This window comes from Phacochoerus africanus, chromosome 12 (genome assembly GCF_016906955.1).
Source record: "Phacochoerus africanus isolate WHEZ1 chromosome 12, ROS_Pafr_v1, whole genome shotgun sequence".
Taxonomy (NCBI): Eukaryota; Metazoa; Chordata; class Mammalia; order Artiodactyla; family Suidae; genus Phacochoerus; species Phacochoerus africanus.
The window spans coordinates 56,318,547-56,343,239 of NC_062555.1; the positions used below are offsets into that span (position 1 = coordinate 56,318,547).

Sequence of the window (24,693 nt, forward strand, 5' to 3'; positions counted from 1 at the left end):
ATTCACTTAACTTTGGTTAACCAAGAATGTCTCCAAATGAGAAACTTTCTCCCCACTTCCCAAACAGCCATTAACAGTCTATGGAATCTAGGATTCTGTAGAATGCACTTTTGCAAAGTGCTGCGCCAGACCGTTGCAATTTAGAACACACACTGTGTCACTGCCCTCCTGGTGCCGGCCCTGACTTCCCTTCTAGGATGCTCTCCTTGACGAGAAGGGTTTTGACATGCATGAAACACCTGCTACAGGGGAGCTATGTTATCTCATCTAATCAGCACCACGACACTGTTACCAAGTCAGGCAAATGCACTGACTTGCCTTATATTACACAGCTGAGTCCCAGCATATAGAAACTCATTTACATCAGACCCAAAGTTGGTACGGTTTCTGCTAAACAGCGGTATCCCTAAGCTGGGGTCAAGATGGCAGAGGAGTAAGACGTGGCGCTCACCGACCCCCACAGATCCACATACCAAAAACTACGTGCAGAACGATGTGCACAGAACATGTCCTGAATGCTGGCAGAAGACCTCAGACCTCCAAAAAGGGCAAGAAACCCTCCGCCTAACTGGGTAGAACAAAAGGGAAGAGAGGGAGAGAGAGAGAAAGAAGAGCTATGCCCTTGGCAGGGCAAGTGTTGTGTTTTGTGCTGTTTAGGTACTGTCCCATGCCGAGCCCCCAGTGTAGGATCGCGATAAAGAACCATCTGACTGAACTCATCCAGGAAAACGCGGCAAGAGGAAGGATGAGTAACGACAAAGAAGTGAGCTTGATGGACGAGGAGGCAAAGGACAATTTTGACATTCTGCATCCACGAGCTGGACTGAATCACATGGGTCTTTGGGGGATTCCTCAATACTGAAATTCCCATCTAACTGAGTGGCAATTTTCTCTAGGTTTTGTTGACTGCCACTTCTCAGCTGTCTCCGACCCCTGCATGGCTCTACTTGAGTGTTTGTCATCCCCCAGCTTACCCACTTACTCCCCAGGCACCCTTTGGCAGATTTCCCAGTAGAATCTTATTTTGATTTTTTTTCCAGAGCCCTTCTTCTTATAGCACTGTTCTCAAAAAGCTTTCTCCTGCTCTTCTACAATACTAATTAAAATGAGAGCTAGCGTGGGGGTGGGTGGTGGCATCCAATTACACATGCCTCAAAAGCCAGACGTTATGGAATTCCCATCATGGCACAGTGGCAATGAATCTGACTGGCATCCATGAAGAGGCAGGTTCAATCCCTGCTCTAGCTCAGTGGGTTAAGGATCCAGTGAGCTGTGGTGTAGGTCACAGATGCAGCTTGGATCTGATGTTGCTATGGCTGTAGCGGAGGCCGGCAGCTGTAGTTCTGACTGGACCCCTAGCCTGGGAACCTCCATATGCTGCGTATGGGTGCAGCCCTAAAAAGACAAAAAAAAAAAAAAAAAAAAAAGCCAGGCATTATGAATGATTCCCATTCAGGACTCCTTCCTTTTCTCTTTTTCTATATCCTGTATGACTACTGTTAACCTGAGGTCAACTCTACAAAGTGAAAACTGCAACTCCATGAATTTAGTCTTTTTTTCCCTGAGTCCCCACCACACCTCCGTCTGTGTAATATTTCAAATCTATGAATACTACTGTGTAATATTCTAAATATGCTACAGTGTACTTCCCCCACCTTCGCAGTCACTATTCAAAATATCTGTCTTCTGGGAAATATTTCTAGGCCAGTTCCTTCATCTGGTCCTTTGAGAAGTGCCATCTGTTATGCATTAGACTGCTCGTTCTGCTTTTTTTTGCTTTACTATTGTTTTCCATCACATCCAAATTTAGCTGACTATTGTCTCCCTTTGACATATTCAATATTATTAGAATTTCTGAGAACAAGAAAATTTTTTTTAATCCTGATTCTTTCAATCCTATTATATTCTTTATTCACAGGCTTCTGGTCATTCATCAAACACATTCACACGTACACTGATAGGCACAGTCCATTATGACACATGCTCCTTTTATGTGGAGGTGCTTGCTCTGGCAATAATGCCATTTTCTCAATTTTCACTTTTCTCAGATATACAGCACTATTTTTTTTTTTTTTTGCTTTTTAGAGCCACACCAGTGGCATGTGGAGGTTCCCAGGCTAGGGGTCAAGTTAGAGCTACAGCTGCCAGCCTACACCACAGCTACAGCCATGTGGGATCCGTGCCATGTCTGCGACCTAAACCCCAGCTCATGGCAACGCCAGATCCTTAACCCACTGAGCGAGGCTAGGGATGGAACCCGCAACCTCATGGTTCCTCGTCAGATTCATTTCCACTGCACCACAACGGGAACTCCAGCAGATATACTCCACTACTGACGTCATTGCTTCTTTTATGCCCAATTCGTTTTCTTTCCCAATTAAAGGCTAATCTAATCGGGAGGCTGGCACTTCAGCCATTCTGCAATTGCTGCTTGATTTCTTAGGTACTGACACCGCAAGCTGGTCCCTTGTTTCAGGCCTTCCTTATTTCCTTAATGTTTTCTAGCATCTCTGGATTCTGTCACCCATCAGAGAAATGGAATAACCTGGAGGTTCAGAGCAAGGACCCTACAGTCAGGAAACGAGATTAAGTCCAGGTGCTGCCACTTACTGGCTGTGTCACTTTGGACAAGATTTAACTGCTCTGGGCCTCAGTGTCCCATTCTGTTAAGTCAAGTTCATGAAAAATAGTGCCCATCCTGCAGGGTTCGGGGGAGGATGGAATATACTAACATGTTAAAGATCCAAGGTGTCACAATTTTAGCGGCTGCCAATAACATCTCCCTGTGGTCTCCTCCACTTTTCCACCCCATATATAACAGCTGAGAACACAGTGCTCAAGAAGAGCTGACGGTTTAAGATTCTGCATGTTCACGGCAGTCTGTGTAAGGGAATTTCTTCCCTCTTCCTACTGTGACTTGGTATTATTAACTGCTCTGGGTGCGCTGTATTAAGATGTCTTAACTGCCGAGAAGTTGTTTCCTTGTCCCTGAAGGTTTAGGTAAGAAATTGGTCTGTAAACCCCGGTTCAGTCATTAGTTCAAAGAGCTATACGTGTTTCTGTTGCTAAGCACAGCTATTGCACTATCATTTGCTACTTTTGATTAGAATAAAGTCATAGCTCTGAAGAGGAAATTCTTAGCTGGGGGCCTGTTTCCTTTACTATCATTTATCAGCTTTTCATTTGTGTATTTATTGATTTGCAAACCATGTGTAACTGTTTAGAACCCACTCCTCTATAATGCAAGCACTTCGGCAGACCTTCACCTTGGCCCCAGGTCTCCACTGACTGAACCGTTTATGGTCTTCGTGTGTCGTTAGCTCCAATTAGCCTTTCCTCCCAGGTTTCACTGACATATCTATCCATGAATCTCGATGGATATTTGTGAATTTTGAACACGTGGACATATCTAGGTGGATCAGGGTTAAGACAAATGTGACAGACACAAGCGGATTCATTTGGAGTTTTTCATACGTGGAAGAAGGACTGCGTCTTTTCCGCAAAGTATAAACAGATACCCTAAGCTCCATGGCATCCAGGGTGATCGAAGTTCTGCTACGACACAATTACGCATCAAAACTGAGTTGAAAGATGTGATCACATGGGGATTAAGAGGTACAGACCACTATGGATAAGAGAAGCTGCAAGGTTATACTGTACAACACTGAGAACATAGCCAATATTTTATCATAGCCATGCCTGGAGTATAACCTTTGAATATGGTGCATCACTGTACTACATACCTATCATATATAATATTGTACATCAACTACTCTTCGATTTTCAAAAAAGATACTACTATATGTAGATATAAATATGGCGATATGAGATCACTTATCTGTGGAATCTAATAAAAAAAATGGAACAAAAGAATTTGTTTCCAAAACAGAAAGAGACTTACAGATTTTGAAAGCAAATTTACGCTTACCAAAGGGGAAACATGATAGGGAAGGATAAATTATGAGTTTGGGATTAACATACACATACTACTATGTATAAAATCGATAACTAACAAGGACCTACTGTGTAGTACAGGGAAACCTACTCAATATTCTATAATAACCTATACGGGAAAAGAACCCAAAAAAGAATGTGTATGTATAACTGATTCACTTTGCTGTACACCGTTGTTATATTAACAAAATTAATATAACATTGTAGGTCAACTACATTCCAATAAAAATGTAAAAAAAGAAGTAACTATATGTTACTATAATGATATTACATATAAATGTGATTGATGCTATTATACAGAGAGGTATAAAGTGCTCTATACAACAAAAGTGATAAAGCCTTTCATTATACTTGGGAAAGCTGATACAAGAAAATGGGGGCACTTCCTTCTTAAACTAGATTCCATAGCCAAAATCTGGAGCCCAAATCTCGATAAACCAAATAACCTTGCAGGTACTAGAATCAAGATGCTATGGTGGACGGAAGTGACAGATGCCATTTCTGGGCCAACATATTTAAGAGGCTGTTGGGAACCACTGGCTCTCTCTTCCCCTGTCATGGAGACTTGGAATCCAAGTGTTGAGATGACATCATCACATGATAGATATAGCCTGAATCACTCAGTCACTGCAAGGACAGCTTCTCTAGAGAGAGAGATGCCCAAATAACAGATTTTGTGTGTGAGCAAGAAAATGTTTTGGGGTCATATCACCAAAAAACCTGCAGGGTTTACTTGTTATGCAGCATAATCAAGCCCACTGATTAATACAGCAGTTTTAAAGTGTACATCTCCTACTGGCTCCTTTCTTACTAGAAATCCCATTTGAATGGAGCCAGCCAGCTACTGAAAGCCTGCACGCAGAAGGGGAGCAGCTCACCCCTATGTCTGTGATTTGTGACATCAAATGCTCTCCCCACAATAATATGCTACTTGCTCTGCCCTAAAATCGTGTTACCCTCACTCTTCCGTTGGTGGCATTCAACATCTCCGAGGCACACAGTGCAGCTCTTTAAATCACAGGCTTCCTGTGACTGGAAGTATTTTGATCTGGTTACACTGCCTCCTTTCATCTATGAACTTTGCTTTTCATCCAAAAAGCTTCCTGTATTGAAGGTGAGGTCAAGATCGTACAAATTGTTGGTAGCAAAAAACGATTTCCCTTTCTACATTCTGGGTATACCGGGTCTCCATAAAAGCATTCCATGGGTCCTGATGATTTCCTTGTTTCTTGCTAAATGGAGTATTTACTTTCCTCTCTCTTTCCATTGTTAACACCCTTCATTGTTTTCAGTGAGTTATGAAGGAACAGGAGTCAGGAGGCCTTCATTCTACCACCTTGAAGGAGCGCTTGCCTCTTAAGATCCGCTCTTCTGATTCAAATGCAGTTAAGACTTCTCTTGTCTTCTGTCTTTAATTGTGCAATTTTCCACGATTTTTTACAAAATCAATACTATATCACCTGAAAAGGAGATGTTAGTTAAGGGAATGGATAATTTTTTTAAATTGAAGTATAGTGGATTTATAATATTGTACTAGTTTCAGGTGAACAGCAAAGTTATTCGTGTGTGTGTGTGTGTGTGTGTGTGTGTGTGTGTATACATTTTAGACTCTCTTCCATTATAGGTTATACCACAGGGTACTGAATATAGTTCCCTGTGCTTTATGTGCTATAGAGTAAATCCTTCTTGTTTATGTATTTTACATATGGTACTGTGCATCTGTTAATCCTATACTTCTCTCTTTTTTTTTTAAATTTTTGGCCACACCTGTGGAATATGGAAGTTCTTGGGCCAGGAACCGAACCCACGCCTCCAGAGACCCAAGCTGCTGCAGTCAGATCCTTAACCCACTACACTACAGTAGGAACTCCTGTTAATTCTATACTTTTAATTTATCCCTCCCTGATCCTCTTTCCCGTTTGGCAACCATAAGTTTATTTTCTATACCTATGAGTCTATTTTCCTATTCTATATATAGATTCATTTGTATTATTTTTTGAGATTCCACATATAAGTGATATCATTATAATATTTGCCTTTCCTTGTCTGACTAACTTCACTTAACATGATAATTTCTAGGTCCATCCACGTTGCTGCAAATGGTAATGTTTCATTCTTTTTTATGGCTGAGTAATATTCCACTGTATATGTGTACCACATCCTCTTTATCCATTCACCCATTGATGGACATTTAGGTTGCTTCCATGTCTTGGCTATCGCAAATAGTGCTGCTACGAACATTGGAGTGCATGTATCTTTTCAAATTAGAGTTGTCTTTTCCAGATATACGCCAAGGAGTGGGAGTGATGGGTCATATGGTAGTTCTATTTTTAATTTTTTAAGGAACCTCCAAACTGTTTTCCAGAGTGGAGGAATGGATAATGAGCTTGAACCAAAGCCTCCAGTTCCAAGTTCCATGATACAGCTCTTTACCAATGAATACGGTGCTTTAGCGGTTGTTTAAAAAAAAGACTAAAATAAACTAGAACTTGAGATGTTTATGAGTAAACAGACCCATAGATATTTGCCTTGTTTTCACTTCCGCAGTTGGCAGCCCAGTAACATTTAGGTGCCAGACACACTGGACTGCAGTAGGCAATGCTAAGTGGTGCCAGGCTCACCAGGCTCTGAGAAAACAGCTCACTACTATTTCCATAGACACAAAAGAGGGGCAGCAGGGAGTCCGGAGGGGCACTCTGACACCAACATGCTGGCAAAATGCCTCCTGACCATTTCGGATGGTCTCATTGTTCATGTTTTTATCGCTTTGTTTTAACCTTTCCCAATTGTAATTCTCTCACTCTTTGTACTGACTTTTAAGTTAAGATGTACAGTCCTCCTTGGTAGCCACAGAGGATTCGTTCCAGGATCCTGCTTGGAAACCACAGCCCAAGGATGCTCAAGTCCCTGACATACAATGGCACAGTATTAGCATATAACCTATATACATCCTCCCACAGGCTGCACATCATCTCTAGATCATTTACAATACCCAATGCAATAGAAATGCTATAGAAATAGCTGTAACTACAATGGAAATGCTATAGAAATAGTTGCCAGAACTTAGCAAATGCAAGTTTTGCTTTTGGAACTTCCTGGAATTTTTCTTTCCAAATATTTTCTATCTGCAGTTGGTCGACTCCAAGGATATGAAACCCACAGATACACAGGACCAACCGTGTTCCTCTTTCCTCCTAAGATTTGACCTTATTAGACAGACATAAGAATACACATAAACTAATTTTAACCCCAAAGCAGGTACTCCATACCTAGTTAGTTAAACAGAAATTCTGTGGGGATCTGGGAATAAGAATTGAACATTTATTTCTGGAAGGGTTTCTGAGACAGGGAGCAGAGAGTTAGCTTCTGCAGGTGAGAGGCTAGTTGGACTTCTGTTTCTTCCCTAGTAAAGACATGAAAGAAGCACACTTCCAAACTGTATAGTGACACAGTGACCATGACTGTGAGAGAGGGCTGAACTACAGCCCTTTCTGACCTCAGAGCTATTTCAAAAAAGTAACTTCCTTTCAATGTGAAATGTATACACCAATGTGAAATACATACAGCGGCCTTCTCCCTGGGGCACAGTGGGTTGAGGTTCTGGCATTGCTGCAGCTGTGGTATAGGTCACGGCTGTGGCTCGGATGTGATCCCTGGCCCGGGAACGTCCCCTTGCCATGGGTGTGGCCAAAAAAGAAAAAAAGAAAAGAAAAAAATCTGCTTTCTAGGGTTATCTCATATGCTCAGGAATGGAATAAAATTTACCTTTTTAAAGAAATGGCAATGGGAGGTCTCTATTACCCTGACACTCTGTGAGCTACATAATTTGTCACTGAATCTTCAGAAAAATTAAAGGCAGAGGAAGCAAACACCAAGGTCCATAACAAATGCAGAGACCACAGACTTGGGAAATTGTGACCTCGGTTCCACCCGGAGGGAAATTACTTAGCCTTCCTCAGCTCTTTGGCCTCAGTCCCTTCTGACCACCCAAACTGCCATCCATCTCTTAATCCTTAGATTCCCCACCCATCTCATCTGTACCAAACCGGGGTGCCTCCCACAGTCTAACTGCTTTAGAAATACTCTCTCACTCGTTTGCTCATTCGCCAAAAATTGATCAGGCCTCATGTAGGTTGTGTGCTCCCCTAATCGCTGACTTTTCAAAGGTGAATCCGACAAGGTTCTTGCCCTCCAAAAGCATGTTCTAAGAGGGAGAAAGAGAACACAAAGAAAAGCACAATAGAGGCATGATTCGGTGCTGCAATACAGGAAGCGAAAGGTGGTACAAGGCCAGCTCAGAAGGTGTGACCATGAGGCTGGATCTGGAAGGATTAGTCTCTGTCCACAAACGCCTTATTTCTGTGACTGACAAAGGCAGGGGCTGTGCCTCATCGTCTGTATTACCCACAATGCCTTTTCCACGGTAGGTACCAAATGAATATACATGGGAAGAATAAGTGAAAGAAATCCCAATGTGATGTTTTTAATGAAGGAAAAATACAAGTGAGTTTCAGAAATATAAGCACATTGTGCTCTGAAGATGGGAAAAATTAACTTCTTCAGGTAGTTAAATAGGTTTTGATAGAAAAGTGAAAGGACTTCAAATACTCATTTGAAAATAAGAGCCTCCGAGGTGCTTTTTATTGGACACCACACATCAGAAGAGCTGCCACTGAAACAGGTGTTTTTTTCTCAGTCCTCTGGGACATAGGTATTATTTTCCTTTGACCAGTGAGGTAACTGAAACAGAGAAAGATTAAGTCATGGGCTCTAAACCCTACAACAAGCATATGCTGACTGGTCTCCAAGCCAGTCCTACCTGACCGCAGAGCCAAGCCCTTAGCTGCCAGGCGATGCAGGTTCACAGCCTAATTGCCCCACGCAAGTATGCTGGGCGTTAATAGAGATCCCATCTATGTTATGCAGATAAGCATGATGCTGCAATAGCGTCATCTGCATTTTCTGAAGACAGTAGAAGAGAGTAAAGGCAATCCTTTTGCTTTTCAGGAATTTAGAAGGAAGAAAATTCTTGACAGACTTATTTTCAAAGACTCAAATACTAGTTTTCAGCCATGAATCTTCCAAGGGTTTGAATTCATATCTCAGAACATAAGGCACACTCTAATTCTCCTTACATTTCATAGCAAGGAGTCAGAACCTGGATTCCTTAGTACCAAGATAGATCATGTCAAGGGCTGGATACAGCATTTTCATCATTTACTCTTCATTTCTCTCATGGGCACTCTTCTCACTAGAGCCATTTTTCTGGGAAGCAACCAAGAAAACAGCCACCAGAGGAGTATGTGGCATTTAGAACCACCATATCTGGAAAATGCATCAAACTTGTGTTATCTGCATGCCGCCTTACGCTGGTCATGTGATCTTCCTGGGAAGGAAGGCTGGAATAATTCTTTGTCAGAAGGTCAGGGAGGAACAAAGGGTGTTGTGGAGAAGAGATCAGGGAGGAGGAAGTGGGAGGTAGGAGAAGAATGAAAAAGACAGGTGAAGCACTATCTCTAGGTAGTTCCTCAATCATATCTAAGCTTTTATTTATTTATTTATTTACTGCTTTTTAGGGCTGCACCTGCAGCACATGGAGGTTCCCAGGCTGGGGGTCGAATCTGAGCTACAGCTGCCGGCCTGTACCACAGCCACAGCAATGCCAGATCCAAGCCGCATCTTTGACCTACACCACAGCTCACGGCAACTCCGGATCCTTTAACCCACCGAGTGAAGCCAGGGATCGAACCCGCAACCTCACGGTTCCTAGTCGGATTCATTTCTGCTGCGCCACGACAGGAACACCTCATCTCCTAAGCTTATTTCTAATGTTTACAATGATGATTAGGGTTCCTTTGCAACACTGCAGCAGAAGGAAAAATGTATACCCAGATCCACATATCAAAATCTGTCCTCCTGGAGTTCCCGTCGTGGCGCAGTGGTTAACAAATCCGACTAAGAACCATGAGGTTGCGGGTTCGGTCCCTGCCCTTGCTCAGTGGGTTAACGATCCAGCGTTGCCGTGAGCTGTGGTGTGGGTCGCAGACGCGGCTTGGATCCCGCGTTGCTGTGGCTCTGGCGTAGGCTGGTGGCTACAGCTCCGATTCGACCCCTAGCCGGGGAACCTCCATATGCCGCGGGAGCAGCCCAAAGAAATAGCAAAAAGACAAAAAAAAAAAAAGAAAGAAAAAAGAAAAGAAAAATCTGTCCTCTTGTGGATGGTCAGCGTGTAACACACAGGAATTCATTCCAAATTACTCAGCAAAGGAGCAGCCGACCTGCCACCGCCAGACCACATTATGGTGGAGAGGTAAGTGCCAGGAAGCTGAAGCTTGAGGCCACTCAGCCACACTGATTATTCCTGGTGTGCTGACACCATCGCCCTTTACGACGTTCTGGTTAGATTGAGACTCTCCATGTCATAGTTTCACCCAAAGCTATTATGATCATAGTAGCAGGCTACAGTAATTGTTGATATTTTTTAAAATGGAAAATATACCATTTGGATGCACTAATTTCTGTATGTCTCAGCAAAATAATACATTTTAACTGTAAAAAAATATAATCACCTTCTTCACTTGACACATAATCAACCTTCTAGCCTCCTTCACCCTGTCCTTATAGTTACACACACACACACACACACACACACACACACACCCCATGTCCCTTACACTCCATATAGACCATGCTATCTGCTCTATAGGCAATGATCTTCAGCTTATGGAACAGAAGAATAAACAAGGATTCAGACTTAACTGGATTCAAACCCCACCTTTTCCTTAGCAAACTGTATACTCAAAACCAGCCTGAGTCTTCTCAGTCTGAACCACAGTGGGTAAAGGACGGTACCTCATGAATTATGGCACAGAGAGAGGCACAAGTTCCATTAACCAAATGGAGAGTGACCCAGCTATCAATAGAAAACAAACTATCAATAGAAAATAGGGGTATTTTTAAATATACATCAGTTATATCTCGATAAAACTGGCGGTGGAAGGTAATAAATAAACAGAAATAAAAGAAAATAGATGTATTTTCTACAGACGCTTAAAATAAAGATAGCCATCTTTTTTTTTTTTTTTTAATTACTTTAGAATTCATCTGCTTCTCCTCTCTGTATCAACCCACGTTCCTGTTTTTTTTTCCTCTCTTCTTCTGGGCCTCTGCCTCTTGGCAATGTGGAACTTGTCAACATCCAGTTCATAAGACGTATTTAACATTTTTAGGCACGCGGATAAAGATTTAATAGAAGAGAGGGTTCCATATAAAGGGGCAAATGAGACTGAGGATAAAGTATAGATTTAAATTATTCAGGCCGGGGCCAAACTCATGGATGATCAAAAGCTGACATAGTCACACATCCCTTTTGTACCTAAATAACTGGCAGGAGAGCAGTCTTAAAACTGAGCTTATCTCTCTCTCTCCTACCTAGAGCATCCAAACCCCAAATGCCTGCCCCCCTCCTGGACCACGGGTATCGCTCAGCGGGCCTTGCTTCCTTTTACCTCGGTCTCCCTCCTGGGAGGGCTGGGGAAGAGGCCGGCCCCCCAAACCTGGGCCCTCTGCTAAAAAGTAAGAGCCAGGAAACAAAAACATCCCAAGACACAGATGGGTGATATCTGTGTGGCTGTTGAGATAAGCTGGGAAAACAGGTAGCTGATGACAGCAGAAAGCCAAGTGTGCAAAAGAAAAACATCTGCGATTTAAAAAGAAGAGGAAAGGGCAGAAAACAAAACCCTAATGTCAGCTTTTTAAGGAAAAGGGGTTTATCACAAGTCTTTGCCTCTGTGCTCTTTACTGCCTGTATTTACGTATTCATTCATTCATTCCCTCGTTCCCTCATTCATTCACTGTGCTCAGCACTCAGTGCTGTCAGGGTGTCCCTGAGTTGGTGCTATGCTTTACTCAGCCAGCTGATACTCCTGCGTGGCCTGCCCTGCGGATGTACCTGTGGTTGACTGCGGGACTCACTTTTAGGGGCACTGCCTACCTCTGGGCTCTCTTCTCTTGCCTCCTAGTCTCTTACTGTTGTTGGGAAAGAGAGCAGAGCCTTCAGATTAAAACTCTTCTGCAATCCGCCTCCCCACTGCCGCCGCCAAGTCCCCAAAGAGATCTGGGACAGTCCAGTGGTGGGCACAGTCCACTCAACTATGTTTAACCCTCTGGGCTGAAAGTCATTTTGCCTTCCCTCGTGTTCATTAAAGAACAAATTCTTGCCCGGCGAGACAGAACCCAATGAAGGCAGTCAAAAGGTACAAAGTTCCAGTTATAAGATAAATAAATACTAGGGCTATAAAATGAAAATGACAAATATACTATCACGGCTGTATGTTACATAGGCAAAGCTGTTACGAGAGCAAACCCTAAGAGTTCTCATCACAAGGAAAAAAAATTTTTTCTTCTATTTCCTGAATGTTGTATCCACATGCGACGCCGGGTGTTCACTAAATTTCTCGTGAAATTCATTTCATGGCGAACCTAAGTCAAACCATTGTGCTGTATACCTTAAATGTATAGCACTGCATGTCAAGTATATCTCAATAAAACCGGACGAAGAGGGAAAAAACAAAACAAAACACGAATGAGCTCTGCAGAGGGAGGTGGCAGCATGTTCGTACCTGGTCTCTCAGCCTCTCCTGGTGGCCCATGATGGCGGTGGCATGATGGGGATATTTCTGCTTGAGATGTTCCAGGAAAGCCTCTCTCTTCCTGTCCATCTCCGATGTTTGCATTCCCAGTATTTCTTTGGAACTTCGAGGCCCACCTAGAGTGTGTCTCCTTGGGAGGTTGCGAGAAGATTTGGAAGCTGACACACGACTGTTCCCATTAGAAAGGCGTTCCTTGGTTCTGCGACATTCTGCATCTTCTAGGGATGTGACCTGCAGATTGCTTTTTCCTTGTTCTGAAAAACGAAAAAAATATATATAGTTCACAATGAATGATTTCACACTAGAAATCTCATTTACGGAACACCAAGAGGGTCTGTGGCAGCTGCTGATGTATGAATGTAACTTAGCAGATTGCGTGAGTGTGTGAGTGTGTGTGTGTGTGTGTGTGTGTGTGTGTGTGTAAGAAGAGGGGGAGGGAACCGACAATCAAAATAAATGTGAAAAACTGCTGTTTAGATGAATTCCCGCTGTGGCACAACAGGATCACTGGCGTCTCTGAAGCACTAGGACGCAGGTTTGCTTCCCGGCCGAGCACAATGGGTTAAAGGATCCAGAGCTACCACCATTGCAGCAAAGGTCACAACTGCAGCTTGGATCTGATCCCTGGTCTGGGAACTCCATATGCCTTGGGGTGGCCAGGAAAGAAAAGCCAAAAAAGCCAAAGAACTGTCCTTTAGAAATAAAGATGTTGCAGTAAAAATGCCACAATTTCTGACTTTCCCTGAGGTTATTCAAAACAAGAACACCTGGTCAGACTAGTTTGTAGGCACTGGGTTACCCTTTACCTTTGTCTGTAATAGAAAAGTAAGCCTCAGTGATTCTGTTTCTTTCTTTCTTTTCTTTTCTTTTTTTTTTTTTTGTCTTTTGTCTTTTTAGGGCCTCACCTGTAGCATATGGAGGTTCCCAGGCTAGGGGTCTAATCACAGCTATAGCTGCCACCCTAGCCCCCACCACAGTAATGCCAGATCCAAGCCGCCTCTGCAACCTACACCACAGCTCACGGCAACACCGGGTCCTTAACCCACTGAGCAAGGCCAAGGATCAAACCCGCAACCTCACGGTTCCTAATCAGATTCGTTTCCGCTGCACCATGACGGGAACTCCTGATTATTTCGTTAAGTTTAAATACAGTTTCACCCAGAGAATGGGATTGTTTTTATAATTTTATATTCTGAAGGTGGTTTCTGAAACACGTGTTTTATCTCCAAGACCAAAAGTAGCTATTATAATTATTAACATACGAACCGCTTGAAAATTCTATTTCTCCCGATTATAATAAATCAAGCAAGCAGAAGAATATTATTAGAGGTATTAATCAAGGGGTGTAAAGTAAAGGCTCAGATGCATTTTACTTGAAGTTGGACTGTATCTGAAAATTTAATGAAAAGGGAAGAGATACGGTGCATTTGGAAGGTCTTGACCTCTGACCTGGTCCTGGAGGGACCAGTGACTCCTGCTAAGAAGAAAGTGAGCAACTGGGGCAGGCAATGGTGCTTCAGTGCACAACAGTGCTAGGGACTCTCCCCTCGCTCTCCATGGTTGGCAAGTGGAGTAGGGAAAAAAGAACCCCAACCCCAAAACAAACACCAAACCCAAAACCTGAACAGGAAGAGAAAATAATAAGCATTCTGAAGCACTTCAGATGTTTGTAGGTTCTCTGAGTTCCTTCTGTGGCTCAGCGGGTTAAGAACTTGACATAGTATCCATGAGGATGCGGGTTCAATCCCCAGCCTCGATCAGTGGGTTAAGGATCCAGGGTTGCCACGAGCTGAGGTGTAGGTCACAGACAAGTCTCAGATCCTGCATTGCTGTGGCTGTGGCATAGGCTGGCAGCTGCCACTCCGATTTAATCCCTAGCCTGGGAACTTTCATACGCTGCACGTGCAGCCCTAAAAAGCAGAAAAAAAAAAAAAAGGTTTGCAGGTTCTCTTCATGGAGAGCAGTCCTTCTACACTATAACAGGTGTAGGCAGGATAAGGTATGCTTGTTCATGGAATTCCCTAGGAAAAGAGCCCTGCCTTTAATCCTAGACTGAGGACAAACTATTCAACCTCTCCCAGCCCTGATGTCTTCATTAATACAATGGGGATGGTCAGACTGGTATTAGATAAACAAAGAGTCTTCTAGCTCAAAATCTTGTAAATCTAAATTATTTTTAAAAAATAAATTTCCAATGTAAGAGCATATCTACTATTTATCTGTAAAAGTGCAGAAAATGGGCCCAACATGAAAGAGTTCTAGAGTTGAGTCTCAGAGAATTAAATCCTCATGCCAGGGATGCAAATCAACAGGTGTCTGGTCCAGAGTTTACACAGAAACTAACTCCTCTAAAAGCAATGCCACCAACAGAGGTTCCCTCTTCTTTACCTAGAAACATCTGTGCCTAGAACTGCTGGTACAACACCCGTTGGTTAGACACAGAAAATACTGTCATCTTGGGCTCGTTTTCCTGCTCCAGTTTTTCACTGCTCAACGCATGTTCTGGGAATAATTCTTCTTGTTTACCCTTCACTTCTCATTACATGGATAATTATAGCATCTCCATCAGACACTGATGAGGAAAGGGAAGGAAAAAATAGCCCAATTAGTTCTTTCTACTTTTCATTAGTTTCAGCAGTGTGTGTAAAAGGGGGAAGAAGAAGCAACTACTGGTTAAAAAGATACTGAAAGACAAAGAAATAAAAAGATTCCAGAACCCAGTATTAAAATTAGGCACAAATCACTCCTGAGATAATGGAACTAAAAACTGGGATCTGGAAGAATAGGTGGAAATCATTCCCTTTTCCTCAAATCATGAGGCGTCTTCCACTGAAGATCACTTTGACGGTGGGAGCCCCTCAAGTGATACACAATTTTTTCTTTCTCTTTTTGCCTTTTTCTAGGGCCACTCCCATGGCACATGGAGGTTCCCAGGCTAGGGGTCGAATCTGGTGTAGCCACCGGCCTACACCAGAGCCACAGCAACGTGGGATCCGAGCTGCCTCTACGGCCTACACCACAGCTCACCGCAACGCCAGATCCTTAACCCACTGAGCAAGGCCAGGGATCGAACCCACACCCTCATGGTTCCTAGTCGGATTTGTTAACCATTGTGCCATGACGGGAACTCTTTTTTTTTTTTTGGACAATTGTTGAATGAAGTATTTTTTAGGTGGGAGAGGGGATGGCAGGAGGAATTAGAAGCCCTGAGTACCAGGCCCTCCCCCACTCCTTACTCTACATGTGGTTTCAGCCAAGACATCTAGCATCTCTCATGATTTCCCACCTACAGAGCAGAAAGGTCAATAATATGACCTGTGCTACGGACATTGCAGGATCAATAAGAAAACTGTGAGAAGAGAACCTGACTATTTACTCTAATAGTTCTGTTTCTTTTGAAAGCCCCTTAGCACCCAGCCCATGGTAGTCATTCGTAAGCATCCAATAAATAAATACCTTTGAGTTGGGAGGGGGTATGGGGAGATTAACTATAATCCCATTTATTTAGTTTATCTTCTCATTCCATGGGCTCACATGATGGCTCCCTTTTTTTTTTTTGTGGTCTCTTCTCTAATGACACAGATGTAACAGGACCTACCGAATAAAGGCAGATGCAGAAAATGCCATATGTCGGGTTGGTAAATATGTGGGCAATCTGAAGAGGTTTAGCCTTAACTTTTTTTTTTAAGATTTATTTTTCTTTCTTTCTTTTTTGGTCTTTTTATCTTTTAGGGCCGTGCCTGTGGCATATGGAGGTTCCCAGGCTCGGGGTCCAATTGGAGCTGCAGCTGCCGGCCTACACCACAGCCACAGCAACTCGGGATCCAAGGCGTGTCTGCAACCTACACCACAGCACTCAGCAATGCTGGATCCTTAACCCACTGAGTGAGGCCAGGGATTGAACCCGTGTCCTTGTGGATGCTAGTCAGGTTCACTAACTGCTAAGCCACGATCGGAACATCAGGTCCAAGCCGCTTTAAAGATAAAGCCTTAACGTTTTGAGTGAGTGTGTACATACGGCTTTTGTATTAGCCGAAATTGGTGTATACTTGATAGATCCCTGTTGACTTCTAAATGAATTTTTAAGATCACTTTTGACATCGTGAAAATAATATATTTTAAAAGTTATCCAGAATAGCTAGATGAATTAGCAGGATGGATCTCAGGGAAGGTGATTCCTCCACACAGGCCTAACACATAAACACCACCTCCACCCATAAGGATAAACACTCAGGCTCTTCAACCACCAACAAGGGCAGAAAGTTTCATTCTGCCTTCTGTCACCACAAAGACTCACAAGAGCTATTCTGTTTCATCTAAGGATTCTCAGAAGAGTTCAAAAGAGCCAGATGAGCAGCCCCTTGGAGAAGGAAAAGAGTTTTCCACGTTCTTTGAAATAAACTGGGAAAGGAGGCCATACAGAAGAAATTGACAGAACACTGTAAATCAACTGTACATTAATTAAAAACAAATAAAAACCAAACCAAACAAAAATAAATAAATAGGAAAAGGAGTCGGGGCGGGGGGAGGGGGGGGCTGGAGGTCAGAGTCCATCTGTCAATTTTCACTTTGGAGCAGTCCCAGCTTACTGACCCTCTAACCCCCCAGCCTTTCTAACGCTTTGCCCTAAGAAGCTCAAGTCAATCTTAAGTTCCTTGTCCATTTTTTCTGTCTTCTGGGTTCTTCTAAAGTGTCTCCAGTCGCTCAGTGAGGTTTAACATGATCTGGAGGACAGCAGCAAACAGAGCAAGGGCTAATGCACCAGCGGCTCAATGCACAGCCCTGGGCCGACATTCAGTTTCCCTGGGAGCACCCCCACCACCGGTACCTGCTCCACTTTTAGGGGGCCCACAACAACCAAGGGCCGTTTCCCCACAAAGCCTCTTGGTCACTGGAGTCTTTTTCTCTGTGAGACTCCGTTCTTGGAAGCTACCAACTCCCACGCCCGAGGGAGGAGGGACTGCGCTCCCAATTCCAGTTGTTTGGGGAAAAAGCCATCTTTCAGCAGAGGAGGAAACAAAGGGGGAGCAGCAAAGGATGTTCTGTCACAAGGCCACAGTCATGGAGTCAGAGGTCCCGAGCCCTGCCAGTTCCACCCCGTCCACAGGAACAGACTGTCCGAGGCCTGGAAACAGAAACACACTTCTGTCCCTTGGCTGGAATGCACTTTGGTGCTAACACTGACATCTGGGTGTGTCTGCCTGTTGGCTATTCCGGGGATCCGTGTCCAACAAATAATGAAGCTGCAGTGTGAAGACAAGGCTTCCACTTTTCCCTTCCTGCCCCTCCCAGCCTCTGCCCGGCCCAGGGCCACTCCTCCGGCAGCCCATTTCCAGCAGGGCAAAGAGCAGCAATGGAGCTTCCAGAGGAGAACAGCTCCTCCAAACATCCCCCAGAGAATGGGATGAAAAGGGCAGAAGTGCCCAAGAGTCTTCTGAGGTTCAAAGGGCTTCCTGGCTGGGGATGGAGACGTCTGGAAAGGAAAAGTAGAAAGTGGGGGCAGAAGATTATGGAAGATGGGTCATCACAGAGAGAGCCCACCCCTCGGATCATCCTGCAGGCAGGGGACGGCAGGAGCTGCCCAGGCTGACTTCTCAGCCACTGGTCACGTTGCCTGGCTGGGTCAGCTGACCTGCAGCCCGGGACCTGAACCTTGCATCATTTGGGCATTCCACACCTGCTCTCGCCAGGAACTAGGCTTTCTGAGATTACATGCCTGGGTCAGATTAGGCAGGCCCTGGCCTCCTAAGGAGGGAGCCCCCACTGCTTCAGAGTGGCTTCTGCTTAGCTGTCCCTAAGGCGTCACTTTTTTTTTTTCCCTTTTTCTTTTTATGGCCATACCAGAGGCATGTGGAAGTTCCCAGGCTAGGGGTCCCATTGGAGCCACAGCTGCTGGCCTACATCACAGCCACAGCAATGCCAGGTCCAAGCCGCATCCACAACCTACGCTGCAGTTAACGGCAATGCCAGATCCTTAAGCCCCTGAGAGAGGCCAGGGATTGAACCCGCATTCTCACAGACACCATGTCAGGTTCTTAACCCACTAAGCCACAATGGGAACGCTAGGTATTGCTTTTTAAATCATGCCAAGATGCTCCTTGCTTTGGATCATGGTGGAGAGTTGCCATTTCACCTGGCCGTACGACCTCTCTGGACCTACTCTGGTAGCAACCGTGGTCTGTGTGTGTTTTCTAACCATAACCTGCTCCTGTGTGTGCACACATTCTCCAGTCCTCTTGGTCTAGTTGGGACCTTGTACTAGTTCTGGTCAATGCCATCTGTACAGAGGTGATGTGGGCCACCTTTTGTCCTGGCCCCTGACCTCCTCAGTAATCTTGCATGCCCTTTCTCTTTCCCCTTTGGCTGATTACATGGAAAAGCTCCAGCAGACGCTTCCAAGACGGAGGGGAATGGGGACATAACCAGACAGAAGGAACCTGGATCCCACCCAGGGCCACCTGGAGGTAAACCACCCAGCAGATCCACCCGGCCGGGAACATTCACATCCCACTGTGTTCAAAAAACTGTACCTTGATTCTGCAAAACCCCAGACATGAGGGGGTTGTTATAGCAACCAGGTTGTGTGAGTCCTATGTGTCACATATTCTGTTGGGGGGCCCACAGAGTTCCTCAGTTTTCCAGCTCCCTTGGTAAGATCATAAAGCTCACCGCCAGAGACAAATTGGCACAGAAATCCCAGTAGAAACTAGACCATCCTGTACAGTCCTCTAAAAAACAAAAGTAAATAACAGCGAAGGTTTCTGGGAGAGATTTTGGACAACATAGCAACAGCCTCTCTCCTCCCCAGAAGAGCGTTCTTGTCTCAATGACTGATTGATTATTGATTGACTGATTGACTGATTCACTTGTGCAAATATTTATGGAGTGCCTGCTCCATGCCCTGAAAGGAGTTAGGAGAAGTAGTCAGGTGGTGATCAAGACAGACACACATGTCATTCCCTCCCTTCACAGAGGCTCCACGTGACAATGAGGGAGGTAGACCATGGACAAATAAGAGGTCATATAAATGTCACATCATGATAACTGCTCTGGAGGGTAAAGCAGGATGAGGGACAGAAACCGATGGGGCAATTTTAGGGGAGACTTTGTACCAAAGACCAAAATATTCATGACCCCAAGCTTGCCCCACTGTGTGGCGTTGCCAGTCGTATTTTTCTCCCAGCTTCACTGAGATAAAATTGACATAAAACTCTGAGTTTAAGGTGTACAATGTTATCAATTTGATATGCTTTGATATTGTGAAATGATCACGGCCATAATGAGGACTAGTTTCATTGGACACCTGGGAGTCAAGCGTGCTGGAGGCAAGCATGTGGCGGACTGCACTTCACCTGCACAAGGGTTTCAAGACCTTAGGGGCCAGAGCAAAAGCAGACACCTCAGGGCTGCTGTGGGCAGATAAAGGCATCCCAAGAAACTCGCCGGACCACTCTGAGGAGCCCCTGGCCTTCAAAAGTAGCAAGACAGTGAGATTCAAACTCGATCAATAATTACTAAGTACCATTCTGTGTTTCAAAGTACCCTTTCACGCTGTTATTACCTAGTAGCTCTCTGTTCCGCTATTCCGCCCTGGGAGCCTCATTAATCAGAGTTATTCTCGAGGTGACCATATGCTCAGTTTGCCCAAACAGTTCTGGGTTACAGCTGTTGTCCCAGCGAAATTATTTATAGCATTCCCTTTCTCTCTCAAAGTGTCTCGGTTTGAACAAGTTACACCATCACCCAAGGGATCCTTATCTAGAGTAGACTGATAAAATCAAGGCCCTGGGGGGGTATAATTAGCCTTTTGTTCAGCACATATTTATTGAACACCGTCTCAGGCCTGGTGCTCTGATAGGTGCTGGGAACGTGAAAAGAAGACGTCAGGGTCCTTTGCCCTGGAACACTACCTTGTCACCGGTGTTATGATGCCAAATTCGATCCATCAATAGCACCATGATGGGAATGGGCAGGTGGTATCACGGGTGATGTGAGCATCTGAGCCCTGGCCTTCCTCGTGTGATCCTCTCTCGCGTCAAAGAACCGCAGGTGATGCCACACTCCTTCACAGCATCCTTTTCACCCAGGACTCAACGGGTGCTTAGAAATCTAACCTGGATTCCTGGTCCCCTTTCACAATCTCTCCGGCCACCCCTTCCAGTCTCCTTGACCCCTAAATGCTGACGTGCCCAAGGGCACATCTCCGAAACTTTTCCCTGGGGCACATGGACCCATCCTAGACCATCTTTCAATCTCCAACCCCCTCGCAGTCCCGGCCAGGAACACCCAAATCGCAATCCACCTCTCCACCTGGAAGCCCGATAAGCTTCTCCATCCCACCATAGCCAAGACCTTTCCTGCTCTCTACTCACTTCCCAAGCCACAAACACCCTCTGAGCTGCTCCTCTCAAACGCTGTCCCCTAGAGGAAAAAGACAATTCCATTCTTCCAAATGCACAGACCAAAATTTTCAAAATTCTCTCTGGCTCCTCTGTCTCTCATATCCCCAATCCAATCCCTTGGGAAAGCTGTTTGGTCTTTATCTTCAATATACAGCTAGAATCTGCCTTCTCATCACTACCTGCTTACTACCCACTGGTCCAAGCTAGAGCTTGGTGTACTGACTGTGTGTGGAAGCCTCCTACCGGGGCTTCCTGCCCGTCCCTCACCCCCATTCGGGTAATTCTCAGTACAGCACCCAGGATTTACCCGTTATAAGACCAGTCAGACCTGCCAGCAGCTCCCTCCTCCCTTGAAATAAGCCCAAGTCCTTACCCTTAGCTTCACAGGCCCTTTCTGATCTGGCCTAGAATTACCTCTTATCCTCTTTTCTTCCCATCCTTTCCCGATGCTGTTCTTTGAAAATGCCTTTTCTGTTCCCTCCCTCACCTCTTTAGGACGTTTGTTCAAACAGCACAAGGCTCTCCCTCATACACCTACTATAGTCTCACCCCCACCCCCTCCCCACATTCCCTCTTCCCTTTCCCTGCCTTATTCTTCCCCACAGCCTTATTTCCATCTAATAGGGTTGCTTCATAAAAGACAAGACATCCAGTTAAATTTAGATTTCAGATAAATAACGCATAATTCTTTAGCATAAGTATATCCCAAATACTGCATGAGATATACTTACACTGAAAAAATTTATTTGTTGCTTATCTGAAATTCAAACTTAACTGGGCATCCTGTATTTTTATTTGCCAAATCTGGCAACTCTCTCATCTAACATGCTGTTTCATGTATTTGTTCACTGTCTCTCTCTACCACGCCCCTTCCCCCCAAACTTGGCCCTTAGAATTATAAATTCAATGAAAGAAAGTATTTTTAGTCTGCTTTGTTCACTGCTGAATCCCCAGCAGCTAAAACAGCCACTCCTACATAACAGATGCTCAATATTCATTGAACGAATGAAGAAAGTGATCCCACTCGCTCAGTCTGACCATCTCCAGCCTCTGAGTATCTCTGAATTGCTGTGGTTGTTTGAAAGTTGTTTCTCAAATCGGTTCCACTCTAACTGCCCCTCTGGATTCTGAGTCATTTAGTTCAGCAGAAGTGCAGAGGCTGAGTTCCTGCTGTAGGATTCTGTCTATCAAAGAAGAGGAGAAAAGGAAGGGAGGGAGCCCCATTGACCAGGAGCCCTCCAGGAGAGTGCTCTGCTTTGGAAGCACAAACACAGCCACCCAGATGACCACTCAAAGAGGACTTACTCCAGGGTTTACTTGTCTTAAGGTTTCCTGCATTTCCCTGGGGGCGGGGGGAGAAGGGGGGAGCATTTCTATCTCTTCTAATTGCATTTTCTTCTGTCTGGCTTACTTTTGCATTTTCAGTGCGGATGACTCATTTGTTACTTCCCTTTCACCTTTTTAACACACACACACACACACACCTTTCCCCCTGTGTATAGTCACTACTCCCACGCACCCGCGCTGCAGCCCCACAAGCAGTTACTTAATCGTCCCCTGGATGAACCTGGGGGAGGGTGGGGGCTGGGGGTTCTGGACGGTGTGGTCTCCGAACATGCTGCCTCTGTGCTACCGCAGGATCAGCTCTGGGAGCATAGACGAGGGACACCAGAGGGCAGAGAGGTCCTTTCTCCACCCAACCCCACTGCAAAATTTCTTCGGAACAACACAAGCTTCTGGAAATTCCCTACGGAAAAGACAAGCCTATTATAAACACAATTAAAGGGAAACTGCTGGGAGAACATTTAGCAAAACTGTCTAACAGCTCCCAACTTTTGCATTAAAGCGTACAAAAAATTGCAGAGTTCCATCTATTCCGCACACGGACAAGTGCTCCCCTGCTGTTCTGATCTGGAAAATAAAACGCCCCCAAACTCTGCCATTTAACTCTCAAATACGCCAAAACTTGCATCCGGCAAGCATCTACTTCATGGAACCCCCCAACCAATGGGTGGAAGTGCTGCCTACCTAGAGAGAGCTTCCCAGAAAGGGCTCCTCTCTTTCTTGGCTGGGGAGCAGTGGTTAGGAAAAGCCGCTTTTAGCGATCTATTTGTCACTGCCTGGAGATCCAGCACGTAGTGACTGCTTACTGGGCTACAAATGTGACATCACCCCGCCACTTCTTTTGCTGCTTAAGAAAATCCTGCCAGAGATAAAGTCTAGCTCACAGCTCTCCACTCAGTGTGGAAAACGCACCCCCCCCCCAAGAAATCCGCCTTTTCTTTGCCAGGCGCCCAGTCTCCAGTTATAAAAAGCAGCAGCCCGCGGCGAGGGACACGCGGAACCGTAACTCCATCTTTGAATGAGCCTGTTACTTACCCTGCATCTGTCTGCTGTCTGCTGAGTAAGGAAGGCTCGGCTCACATTTCTGGCTTTCATTTTCCTCCATTGTCCCTGCCCTACGGCCCAAGCTCCTCGCTGGTTTTTAAACTTCAGAGCGCAGTTCTGAAAAGGCTTCCAGAAAGCGCCTGGAAGGGGGCCCGGGGGTGGGGAGGAGGGGACGGTGCGAAACCCCACCCCAAACTATTCTCCACTCCGGTGCAAAGTCTCTCTCGCTGGGGAAGATTGCATTCCAGCGCCGGGCCTCCCGCGTCCCAGCGCGCGCGTCCCCGCGTCCGTCCGTCCGTCCGTCCGTCCGCCCGCGGGGCCGGTCCCCGAGGAATGCGGGTTATGCCCCGGCCAGCCCCGCGCCGCGCGCTCCTGGAGGCCCCAACAGGTGATGGGCGCTCCTGCCCGGGACCCACACTGCCCGCTTCCCCCGCCGCAAGCCGCGGCGCCTCGGCAGCCAGGGAGGCAAAACATTGCACAGGATCGCCGGCGGGAGCTTTGCTGGAAGCCGGTTCTCTGGCCTCTAATCTCAGACACAGAATCAGCCTCCCCAATAGGCTGGGAGACAGAGAAATAAACAGCCAACTGCAGAACGTCCCAAATTTCAGCGAAATCTCTTTGAAAAAGAACAATGAGAAAGAAAGGGTATATGCTGCTTTGTACTTAAGTAAACTCTTTGCGCAGCAACTGTTTAGAGCTTGATTAACACACACGGAGGCAGCTGATTTTTCACAGTCAATTTCAATCTCTTCGGCTGGACTTCTAAGTTTGTGCTCAGCTGCCTACATGCTCTCGACTCTTCCCCCTCCCCCAACACACACGTTGATCACAAATCTGAAAAGTAAACGAGAAAAAGCAACCTTTTGAAGCTCTCATCCAGTTAATGACTTTAAAATATCTGAAAGGCAATTAAAATGCTTTTCTTCTGATGGGCCATTACATCTACCGTACTCACTCTCCTTTTAAACTACCTACAAATATTTATTTTGTTCTTTACTCCGTCCTTGAAACCCTGGCAAATTTCCCAGAAAGTGAACATAGGAGGCTCAGTGTCCACAAAAAAAAAGGAGGGGTCTATAATCCGAGCATTGGTGCTGTTATTTCAGATATGGACAGGTAACATGCTCTGTGGTCGGAAGAGCATGATATGTTCATCTGTAGGCACCCCAGCATCTGCGAGGAGACAAGGACAATGGTTAGCCTGCTGACCATAACTTGACCCAGTTCACAGGCCATTCGGGCAAGGTTTTAGATTAATTTAGATGAAGAATGTGTGCAGAACAATGGCTGGCCTCTTC

At 45.2% G+C, this 24,693-nt stretch overlaps 1 protein-coding gene across 11 annotated transcripts in view; it reads right to left on the reverse strand.

The window, feature by feature from the left end:
• The window catches only part of KIAA1217 (KIAA1217 ortholog), a 460,197-nt gene that overhangs the window by 300,724 nt on the left and 134,780 nt on the right, over positions 1–24,693 (reverse strand). For 2 of the 11 annotated variants that reach the window (XM_047755374.1, XM_047755375.1), the window contains exons 1-2: positions 23,387–23,869; positions 12,576–12,859 (exon numbers count right to left, since the gene is read on the reverse strand). In XM_047755374.1, the coding sequence (XP_047611330.1) occupies positions 12,576–12,859; positions 23,387–23,456 (354 nt within the window). In that variant the 5' untranslated portion in view covers positions 23,457–23,869. Of the gene's footprint in view, positions 1–12,575; positions 12,860–23,035; positions 23,057–23,386; positions 23,884–24,693 lie in introns of those variants that run through there. The other 9 variants (XM_047755384.1, XM_047755385.1, XM_047755378.1 and 6 more) reach the window with 9 other exon arrangements.